Raw genomic sequence first — 12,339 nt, 5'->3', positions numbered from 1 at the left:
AGATCCATAGTCTAAATGTAAGGAGAGAAGGTAAGAGGGATATAGAAACAAAAAATTTCTAGCTGCTACTATACACCACAGCATGTTAAATACCTTTCCTATTTTATAATGTTTAATTTTGATTAAAACCCTGAGATGTAGGTATCAAATAATGCTATTTTTACATCTGAAAAATCTGAAGGTCACCAAGTTAGAGAGTTTGGAAAATCCAGATTAACTCAATTCTAACTCCATTCACAGGTAATATGCCAGATGTGTTACTATGTAAGAGTAAACATGAAAATGGTAGAGTTTGATTTATATTCTTGCCCTAATTTGAGAGCTAACTTCCTTCTCCTTAGAAGGATTTTTGCCTTCATAATGACTCTGCCACACATTACTTGAAGTCTTCTCAGAATCCCCAGGCACAGTGAACTCTTCTTCCTTTGTATTTCAGTAACAATTGTACAGACCTCTATTAGAGCTTCACCATGATTTTTGTTTACATGGTTAGAAGCCATCAAACTGATTTCAAAATCTGCAGACAAGGCCACAAGTAACTGGTTAACTTCTGCCTGCTTTGGGTTCAGTTCACTCTTCTTTCTCTAGTATCTTAAGGTGGAAGGTTAGGCTACTGATTTGAGATCTTTCTTCTTTTTTTAGTGTAGGTATTTACAGCTTTAAATTTCCCTTCAAGCACTGCTTTAGCTGCATCCCATAAGTTTTGCTATGTTGTGTCATTTTTAGTAATCTCAAAGTATTTCCCAATTTTTCTCGTGATTTCTTCTTTGACGCATTGCTTATTTAGGAGGCTGCTATTTAATTTCCATGTATTTGTCAATCTTCCAAATTTCTTCGTTAGTGATTTTTAAATTTACTTCACTGTGGTCAAAGAACATACTTGGTATGATTTCAATCCTTTTAAATTTATTGAGATTTATTCAATTTTCCAGCCTATGGTCTATCTTGGTATATGTTCCATAAGCATTTGAAAAGAATGTGCATTCACCTGTTACTTGAGAGAAGACCTTTATAAATGTTAATTAGATCAAGTAGGTTGATATTATTTTGGTTTTCTATATCCTTATTTATTTTCTATTCCATCAATGATTAAAGGAGGGGTAATGAAATCTCCAATTATAATAGTGAATTTGTCTACTTCTCCTTTCTGTTTTGACAGCTGCTGCTTCATTTATTTGGAAGCTCTGTCCCTGGGTGCATATATATTTATGATTATTATGTCTTCTTGAGGGATTGATCCCTAAAGATCATTATGTACTGTTGCTCTTTATTTCTGTTAATACTCCTCATTCTGAAGTCGACTTTGTCTGATACTAAAACAGCCACTCTACCTGTCTTATGTTTAGTGTCTGCATGGTCTATCTTTATATTTCAAGTATACAGCTGACCTTTGAACAACATGGGTTTGAAATGTGCAGGCCCACTTAAATGCAGATTTTCTCCAATAGATACAGTACAGTACTGTAAATGCATTCTCTTTCTTATGATTTTCTTAGTAACATTTTCCTTTCTCTAGCTTACTTTATAAGAATATAGCATATAATAAAAAAAAAATACAAAATATGTATTAATCAACTGTTTATGTTATCATTAAAGCTTCTGGTCAACAGTAGGCTATTAGGAGTTAAGCTCTGGGGGGAAGTTTTGCATGAATTTATGACTGCGGCAGTGGGGGATGAGGTAGTCAGCACTCTTAACCCCCATCTTGTTCAAGGGTCAACTGTAGTCAGGTTTTGTTTTTTAATCACTCTGATATCTTTTAATTGCAGCATTTAGATCATTTATATTTAAAGTTATCATCAATATGACTGGGTTTAAATCTATTATCTTGCTATTTGTTTTCAGTTTGTCCCATCTAGCCTTTGTTTTTCTTTTTATTCTTTGTTTCTTTTTTTTAAATCTTTTAGATAACCTGGGTATTTTAAAAAGATTGTATCACCACTGTTGGCTATTAGCTATGCCTCTTCATTTTTTTAGTGATTACTCTATAGCTGGGGTTGACAAACTATGGTCCATGTGAAAGCTGGCTTGCTGTCTGTTTTTGTAAATAAAGTTTTCTTGAAACATAGCCACCATCCATTTGTTCAAATACTCTTTATGGTTCCTTTCATGACACAGAAGCAGAGTTAGGTAGTTATAACAAAGACCATAAGGCCCACAAAGCCTAAAATATTTACCATCTAAACCTTTACAGAAAAAGTTTGCTGATTACTTCTATGGTTTAAATTTAAGAATTAAGATCCAATAACAAAATTCAATTCCTCTGACGATTACTCACGTTGTTTTCTTGGTTCTTGTTGTTCTTCAAGAGTGTAATAATACAATTATGAATAAAGAAAGCAAGGGTAAGCACTCCAGTCAGCTGTGGAAACTGAAATCTTATCTCTAGGAGAAAAAGAGAGTGAAAAAAAAAAAAAAAAACCACAATACATTAAAACTGACAGCCAGAAAACAAATGTTAGTAGCCAAAAGTTGACTGCCAAAAATTAGTTGCCTCTGCCTTATCCAGGGAATAAGAATATTAAAATGTCTTTACAAAGTTCCTCAAGGCTGGCATTATACTTGAGCAAAGTACTTGAAAAGGGAAAGAAAGGAATTAAGAAATGACTACTCTGTGAGGGTATTTCACATTAGTTAACGCTGTTTGAGGTCACACAACTAGTGTGTGGCACAGCAGGTTTCAAATGTAGAACTCTAAGGTCTTCCTCTTCTAAGACCTGAATTTGCCAGAAAAACACCTTTAGAAAAGGAATCAGAAAAGGGAGAATTGGTCATTTAACATTTTTCAAGGGCTAATGTAAAAGGCACTGCTTAAAAATACAGAAATAACAAATGTCTACACAGAGGGGAATGGTTAAACTAGGATATAATTGCTCTGTAGTATATAGTACATAAGAATTATGTTCTAAAGAAAGGTTTTATGCTATGGCAAATGTTAATGACTCAAACAGCATGTATAGTATGATTTTACATTTATTTTTAAAAGTTTGTCTGTGTTTCTATATATACATATGTATGCTAAGAAAAAGGATTGGAGGGATAATCACAAAAGTTTAAATAGTGATTATCTCTAAATTTTCTATAATAAATTCAAAGTTAATATGAAATAAGAACAATAAAATAATAAATATTTCAAAAGCACTGCCAATTTCTGTCTTTGAGGTTTGCTAACACAAAAATGAAAAACTGCTTTTATGTAGAATAAGACCAAGATTTACATGAAAACAGTGCTATATCTAGGCAAAGTAGGTGGCAAAAGTGAAGAACAACCTGTCTCAGGGGATTCCTTAGTTATAAAAAGAAAAGAAAGTCCACTGATTTTTGCCATAGTATTTAGGAAAGGAAATAAGAATAACTAACAATCAAGCACTGGCTCTGAAATAAATCAGGATGTAAGAGTTTAAAAATTATATACTTTAGCTTTCCATTAAGTTTTTGTTGGTCTATTAGCTTTCATCTAAATTCTTATTTGCAGAAGCAATTCAAAGTCTATTTTTCTGGGGTGCCTGGGTGGCTCAGTCAGTTAAATGTCTGACTCTTGGTTTTGGCTCAGCTCATGATCTCAGGGTTGTGAGATCGAGCCCCGTGGTGGGCTCTGCACTGGGCATGGAGCCTGCTTAAGAGTCTCTCTCTCCCTCTCCCACTGCACCCACCCCCCCCACCCATGTACACATGCTCTCTCTAAAAAAAAAATAAAATAAAAAAATTTTTCTCAGGAAAAATTTCCCCTTTTCTGTCTATAATCTTTTAACTTTTTTTTACATCTAAGCAATAAAATAAAATGTGGAGGCAACTCCCACTTCTATTTAAAAAAATAAAAATTTTAAAACAATTTTATTTTTAAGTAATCTCTACAACCAACGTGGGGCTCGAACTTACTTCGAGATCAAGAGTTGCAATCTCTACTGACTGAGCCAGCCAGAGCCCCACTGCCAAAACCAACTCTTAATACATTGGGCATATAAGGATACATTGATCACTTCAGATCAATAATCAGAATTATATTTATATAATAGTAAGAGAGGTACCATTTTTGGAAATATGATAAAATTATTATTTACATGACTTTATTCTCTGCAGAACAATAACTGAAAAACTCTTTAGTAAGAATTCAAAGTCATCAAATCACAAAGGAAGAGAGCAAAAGAGAAAGAAAGGAAAAAAGGAATTACAAAACAACCAGAAATCAATTAATAAAATGACAATATTAAGTCCATACCTATCAATAATTACTTTATTTATTTTTTTCTTGTGCACATCCAGGATGATTTCCTTGGGATGACTTTCCAGAAGGAGTATTTTTCTTTAATATTATGTTCAGTTAGCCACTGTATGTATCAAAAATTATTTTAAATGTAAATGGACTAAATTCTCCAACCAAAAGAAAAAGAGTAGCTGAATGGATAAAATAACAAGACTCAACCAGACGTTGCCTACAAGAGACTCACTTCAGCTTTAAGGACACACACAGACTCAGAGTGAAGGGCCGAGAAAAGATATTCCATGCAAATGTAAACCAAAAGAAAGCAGGGCTATATGTATATCCAAAAAAATAGACTTTAAACCAAAGACTGTATCAAGAGACAAAAAAGGTCATTATATAATAATAAAGGGATCAACTCATCAAACATTTGCAAATATTTATGCTCCCAACATAGGAGCACCTAAGTACATAAAGCAAATATGAACAGATCTGAGGGGAGAAATAGACAGCAATATCGTAATAGTAGAAGGCTTCAATATACCACGTTTAACAATAAACAGATCACCCAGACAGAAAATCAATCAGGCAACATTGAACTTAAATGACACGTTACACCAGATGTACTTGATAGACATTTACAAAACATTCCATCCAATAACAGAATACACATTCTTCTCAAGTGCACATGGAACATCTCCAGGATACATCACGTTAGCCCACAAAGTATGTCTCAACAAATTTAAAAGAACTGAAATCATACCAAGCATCTTTTCCAACCACGATGGTATGAAACTAGAAATCAATTACAGAAAAAAAAGAAAACTGGAAAATTCACAAATATGTGGAGATGAAGTAACATGTTACTGAACAACCAATGAGCCAAAGAAGGAATCAAAAGAGAAATCAAGATGTTGAGACAAATGAAAATGGATACAACTTACCAAAACTTAAAGGATGAAGCAAAAACAGTTCTATAAGGTCAGTTTATGGTGATAAACATCCACATTAAGAAACAAAAAAGATCTCAAATAAACAACCTAACTAGATGCCTGGGTGACTCAGGTGGTTAAGTGTCTGACTCTTGATTTTGGCTCAGGTTATGATTTCAGGTTCCTGGGATTGAGCCCCATGTTAGGCTCTGCACTAAGTGGGGGGTCTGCTTGAGGATTCTCCCTCTTCCTCTGCCCCTTCCCCCGCTTGAGCTCATGCTCGTTTGCTCACTCTCTCAAAAATACATAAATAAATCTTAAAGAAAAAAACCAACTTTATACCTCAAGTAATAATGAGAAAAAAAGAACAAATTAACCTAAAGTAGAAGAAAGGAAATAACAAAGATGAGAGCAGAAATAAGTGAAATAGAGACTAAAAAGACAATAGAAAAGATGAATAAAACTAAGGTATTTTTTTGAAAAGATAAACAAAAGAGATAAACCTTTAGCTAGATTAAACAAGAAAAAAGAGAGAGGACTCAAATGAAAAAATTATAAATGAAAGGGGAGACATCACAACTGATAGCACAGAAATACAAAGATTTATAAGAGACGACTGTAAACACTTATACACCAACAAACTGGATACAAACTGGATACAAACTGGACTTAGACACCAAGAGATAGATACATTACTAGAAACATACAAACTACCAAGACTGAATCATAAATGGAAAATATGAACAGACCAATTTCTAGTGAGGAGATTGAATCAGTAATAAAAAATCTCCCAATAAAGAAAAGTCCAGGCAGGACCAGGTATCTTCACTGGTGATTTCTAGCAAACATATGAAGATGAATTAATACTAATCCCTTTTAAACTCTTCCAAAAAAATAAAAGAGGAGGGAACACTTCCAAACTCACTTTATGAGGCCAGTATTACCCTGATCCTGATATCAAATTCAGGCAAGGACACTACAAAAAAAGAAAATTACAGGCCAATATCCCTGATGAACATAGATGCAAAAATCCTCAACAAAACATTAGCAAACTGAATTCTATACCATGATTAAGTGGGATTAATTCTAGGGATGCAAGGACAGTTCAACATCCACAAATCAATCAACATGATAGACCACATTAATAAAACAAGGGATAAAAATCATATGATCAGCTCAATGGATGCAGAAAAAGCATTTCACAAACTTCAATATCCATTTATGATAAAAACTCTAAACTGGGTATGGAGGGAATGTACATCAACATAATAAAGGCCATGGCCAACATAGTACTCAACAGTGAAAAGCTGAAAGCTTTTCCTCCAAGATCAGGAATGAGAGACAGGATGCCCACTCTCACCATTCTTATTCAACACAGTACTAGAAATCCTAGCCACAGCAATTAATCAAGAAAAAGAAATAAAAGGCCCCCAAATCGGAAAGGAAGAAGTAAAACTGTCTCCATTTGCAAATGACATTATATTATATAGAGAAAACTCTAAAGACTCCACCAAAAAACTTACACCTGGGGCGCCTGGGTGGCTCAGTTGTTAAGCATCTGCCTTCAGCTCAGGTCATGATCCCAGGGTCCTGGGATCGAGCCCCACATCGGGCTCCCTGCTCCGCGGGAAGCCTGCTTCTCCCTCTCCCACTCCCCTTGCTTGTGTTCCCTCTCTCACTATGTCTCTCTCTATCAAATAAATAAAATCTTTAAAAAAAAAACAACTGTTAAAACTAATAAATAAATTCAGTAAAGTTTCAGGATACAAAATCAATATGCAAAAATCTGTTGCACTTCTATACACTAACAATGAACCATTAGAAAGAGAAATTAAGAAAACAATTCCATTTACAATAGTATCGGAAAGAATAAAGTACTTAAGAATCAATTTTAACCAAAGAGGTGAAAGACCTGTAAGGTGAAAACTATAAGACAGTAATGAAAGAAACTGAAGACGACACAAATAAATGGAAAGATATTCCATGTCCATGTTTGAAGAATTATTACAGTTAAAATGTCCATGCTACCCAAAGCAATTCAATGCAATCCCTATTAAAATTCCAATGGCATTTTTCAAAGAAATAGAACAAACAATCCATTTTAGGATGTATATAGCATCACAAAAGACCCTGAAAGCCAAAGCAGTCTTGAGGAAGAGCAAGACTGAAGATAGCCCAATCCCAGATTTCAAACTACAGTACAAAGCTATTGTAATCAAAACAGTATGGTACTGGCAAAAAAGAGACACAGAGATCACTGGAACAGAAGACAGTGCCCAGAAATAAACCCAGACATACATGGTCAATTCATTTATGTTAAAGGAGCCCAAAATATACAAACTGGATCAGCCACACCCACCTCTCAATTATTACCTCAGCAGTGCTTTAGCACATTCACGTTCTGACAGTATTTTCATTAACACTGCTTTTCTACATATTCTGTTGGTGCAGAGAGAATGCATAAATGAGGCTATAGCACCTCTGACCTCAAGTTATTATATTATTATTGTTATTATTACCATTACCATTATTATTATGCATTTGACCGTAGCAGCTCCATTATGAACCCTACTTTTAGGCAGGGAATTATAGGACTATTTTTCCTCTACCCTACTGATGTCCTGGAGTCATAGAGAACTATCTCCTACTTCAGCCAGCCTTAAATAAAGGGGAAGGAGTGTTTCAGTGCCACTAAAGTTGTTTTTAGCTTAAAAGAGAAGGCTCTTCATGATTGGGACTTGGCCTCTTTATCCTTATCTCCAATCACTTCCCAACTAGTATTCTTTCACTCCAGCAACCCAGATTCTTGTAATTTCCTAAATGGGTCGTGTTATCTCAGGCCTTAACTGTTGCTTAAACATGTTGTTCTATTGACCTGGCATATATCCCTTCCACCAATTCTTCATTTAAAGAACTCCTTTAGGTCCTTAGAAACCTTCTCTGATTTCTAATTTTTATTTGTATGCAATCCCCCTAGATTATTGTCTCTTAGATTTATCTCTACATTATGATCAGTAATTCACAAATTGATCTTACTGCTCAACTGTAAGATCCTGGAGGGTAGTGAGCCACATCTCTTTTTGACAATGTATGGCACATAATCAGAGGTATTCCTTTATATTCAGAATAAAGGACTTCAGCCATTTAAGTGGTCAAAATTCTATTTTAAACTGTTCTTCAGAATGCCTTTGCTTTTTGCTAAGATCTTTCAGTTTTCAATAAGCTCCCTTCAGTATAGCTGATCTTTCCTGTCTTTCAGAGCAATCAACTTCTATTACCTCTAAATGTTTTCTGAAGCAATTTGTTAATCGATCCTTTTCTAACCATGGCCGGTGATAACAGTGTTGTTTTTAACTTGTCAAATTAGAATGAGTAAATATCTGGCTTTTTCCAATTAACCAACAAAAACTCTTTTTGAGTAATTTTCTTTTTTCTTTTTTTAAAAGATTTTCTTTCTTTTTTATTTTTTTTAAAGATTTTATTTATTTATTCATGAGAGACAGGGAGAGAGAGAGAGAGGCAGAGGCAGAGAGAAGCAGGCTCCCCGCTGAGCAGGGAGCCCGATGCGGGACTCGATCCCAGGACCCTGGGATAATGACCTGAGCCAAAAGCAGATGCTTAACCATCTGAGCCACCCAGGCGCCCTAAAGATTTTATTTCTTTATTTGACAGAGAGAGAGAGAGAGCACAAGCATGGGGAGCAGTAGAAGGAGAGGGAGAAGCAGGCTCCCTGCCGAGCAGGGAGCCCAATGCGGGGCTCAATCCCAGGACCCTGGGATCATGACCTGAGCCGAAGGCAGACGCTTAACGACTGAGCCACCCAGACGCCCCACTGAGTAATTTTCTTAAAAACCTGAGATTCTTTTCAACAGTTTCAGTGAGATATAATTCATATGCACTTCACCCATTTAAAGTATACAACCATTTTGGAATGCCATTTGGCAATATCAACCAAAGCAGAATATATGCATACCCTTTGACCTTGCAAATCCACTCTTAGGTTTATACTCAAGAGAAAGCTGTCATATTTTCACCCTAAATATGTATAAGAATAGAGTACAGCAATAAACATAATACTAAACAACTGGAGACAAACGTCCTTGAACAGCAAAAGATAAACAAATTGTGGGTATAGTTATACAATGAAATACCAATGAGAATGAACTACAAATGGACACAACTACATGGATCAATATCACAATTTAATGTTGACTGGAAGAAGCCAGACACTAAAGAACATATGTTCTATATTTCTTTTACATGACTTAAAAACAAAACAAAACAAAACACAGACAAAACCAACTTTTGGGGTTAGAAGTTAGAACAGTGGTTAACTTTGCAGGGAGACAGCAGCTGGTAGGCATAATGAGAGGAACTTCTAGAGTGCTAGTTTTTGCTCTGGTTCTGGGTATCTGGTACATTGTGAAAATCAAACTGTATACTTAAGAGTTGTGCACTTTTATATGTGTATGTTATGCCTCAATAAAAAGTTCAAAAGCAAAAACAAAAAAAAATGATAGGGCTTACATGTAAAAAAATATGAAAACAGAAATTCCATTATATTTGGAGGCATTATTAAGTATCAGTGAGTGCATGGTAGAATGTAGTCTGCTCCTAATGGAAAGTTAATAACAAAACTATTTAAAGCATATGTGGTTAGAAAATTATTTTTTCTGGTTGCAGATGAACACAATGCTGCTAACAAATGGCAAATCACTGCATAATCCTTGGATATCAGTGTCTGAAGTCTTTCTGAAATCAGTTTCAAAGCATTTAACAGGTTTTCATTTTAAAAATGTAGTCCTAAATGTGTACCAATTGTTAAAAAGTATTACAGGGCTTCCAACAAAAAACAGCATTCTCTTGCTTCATACCTCCCATCTTAAAGCCTGTTTCCTAGAGGTAATTAATTATACCTCTTATAACTATTCAGCACACTTTAAATTTATAATCTATCTTATTTAATATGCTTATATTCCTTTTCCTTTATTTTTAAAATTTTAGACATAATCCATTGACCTTTTATGTTACTACCACTGCTCACATTTTCCCATCCCCTATCCCCCCAATTCTAATTTTGGTTTTGTAAAAATAAATATTCAGTGTTTTAATTTTGATGATTATTTTGCATTATTCACAGTTAAGCCATGAAATGTATTATCATTATATTTTCTTATATAAAAATACTTTTGTTGGCCTGTTTTTATGGAGGTTTACAGAGATTTGGAGGTATTTTCTTTTTGGTTGCCTGTCTCCTTAACACGAATTTTTCCCCAAACTCTCCAAAAGAATGGTAAAAATCTACTCTATACAAGGGGCGCTTGGGTGGCTCAGTCATTAAGCGTCTGCCTTCAGCTCAGGTCATGATCCCAGGGTCCTGGGATCAAGCCCCACATCGGGCTCCCTGCTCCACGGGAAGCCTGCTTCTCCCTCTCTCACTCCCCCTGCTTGTGTTCCCTCTTGCTGTGTCTCTGTCAAATAAATAAATAAAATCTTTAAAAAAAAGAAACCTACTCTATACAACACATCAAATAATCTTTTCCATTTCATTTTCCTTTTGAAAAAATGCCTCCTGGGGCCCTCTGTCTGCTGCTGTGATCTGGGCAGGTTGCTTGCTAGGCCTGCTGCACGGCTGTTTCCTAGGATAGCCCTTCACCACTACTCTGAGGATTCTGTGATTTACTGCTTTTTGGTGGAACACATTCTGCAGGGTTTTTTGTGTTTTTTTTTTTTTTGTGAGAAAGAGTGCATGGAAGGTAAAATTTTGTGAGACTTTACCTTCTGAAAATATCTATTGTACTCTAACACTTGAGTTAGGGTATGGTGGGATTTAGAATTTTAAGTTAAAATAACTTATCCTGAGACCTTCATGACACTTCTTCTGTCTTCTAGTTTTAGGAGTTGTTAAAAAGCCTGAGACTATTCTGACTCCAGACCTTTTGTGTAAACTTGTTCTTCATCCCTAGAAGCTTTCAGGGTCTTCTCTTTATCCATGGTGTTCTGAAATCTTGCGATGATATGCTTCAGTGTGGATTTTAGGGACCTGTACCTCTAGAAACTCATGTTCTTTGGTTAGCAGGAAACTTCTTAAATTATTTCTTTGGCAATTTCCTCCCCCCCTTCATTTTCTCTCTATTCCATGGAACTATTTTTAGTTATTAGGCTACCTGGATTAATGCTTTAATTTTCTTATCTTTTCTCTATTCTTTCTTCCTTCCTTTCTTCCTTCCTTCCTTCTTTCCTCCCTCCCTCCCTCCTTTCTTCCATCTATCCAGGATTCCTAATCTACTTTTTGGGAAGTTGGCTTTATCTTCCAAATTTTCTTTGTATTCTTAATTTTTATTATATTTTTGGTTTCTAAGACCAACCTCCTTCCTTCTTTCCTTCCTTCCTTGGCACCCAAATATTGTTTCATGGATATATCACTTTCTTTTGTCATGTTGAGACGGTAATTTTTTGCAAGTTTTCTTATTCTTATTCCCTCTTATTCTCTTTTCCTTTCAAGGTCTTCCCCCCTGACTGAGTTTTGTTTTCATGTAAGAGGCTTTCCACAAAAATCTAGTGATCTTTGCCTATTTTTTTTTTATATCGAAGCACATATGCTTTGGTGCTTTATATTGAAGCACAAAAAAATGTATACTTAGTAAACATCTAAATGGTCTGATACAAGCAAAGTACCTGCCACTTCTTTGGTAGAACCCACATGTCCAAGACTCTAGGTCTCTTCTCTTGGACTTGTCAGTTTCTCCAGAGGAGAATCCTCTGTTATCCTATGCTCTCAGCATTCTGGGAGCCAAAGAGTAAAGAAAAGAGAATTGGAGGGGTACAGGGAGAGAGGAGAGTCTTACCACTCAACATAACACTTTCACTTAGTCTCCATTTTCAGACTAAAGCCTTTTTCCCACCCTTTGTTGTATGTGGAGAATCTGACTTCTGAGCCTAACTCAGTTTCTTCCATCACTTGCTAGGTTGAGGGGGAAAAAGGGTTTATAATCTAACTATCTACCTATTCCTGATGTAAACTTGCAAAGAATTCTCCCCATTTTAAGCTCTTTTCCTTACTCTTGTTTTCGGAGGGACCCAAATGCCTCTAAATACTTAGGGTTTCAATGTATAGCTTAAAATGTTCTCCTTTGTGATGGAATCCCTCTCTACAGGTACTTAAATTTCAGCTTTGTCTGCTTTGCTGTCAGTCTAACCATCTAC

The 12,339-nt window shown here is 35.4% G+C and overlaps 1 protein-coding gene across 5 annotated transcripts in view; it reads right to left on the bottom strand.

The window, feature by feature from the left end:
• Positions 1-12,339, bottom strand: part of SLC38A9 (solute carrier family 38 member 9) — a 95,748-nt gene that overhangs the window by 18,852 nt on the left and 64,557 nt on the right. For all 5 annotated transcript variants that reach the window (XR_004299410.1, XM_032404406.1, XM_032404407.1 and 2 more), the window contains one exon: positions 2,279-2,385. Coding sequence is in view for 4 of the 5 variants with exons in the window: in XM_032404406.1 (XP_032260297.1) it covers positions 2,279-2,385 (107 nt within the window). In the remaining variant the exon portion in view is untranslated. The remainder of the gene's footprint in view (positions 1-2,278; positions 2,386-12,339) is intronic.

This window comes from Phoca vitulina, unplaced genomic scaffold (genome assembly GCF_004348235.1).
Source record: "Phoca vitulina isolate PV1807 unplaced genomic scaffold, GSC_HSeal_1.0 scaffold6, whole genome shotgun sequence".
In the NCBI taxonomy this organism is placed as follows: Eukaryota; Metazoa; Chordata; class Mammalia; order Carnivora; family Phocidae; genus Phoca; species Phoca vitulina.
Note: the sequence above shows the minus strand (reverse complement) of the source record. Positions and strands in the feature narration are given on the sequence as shown.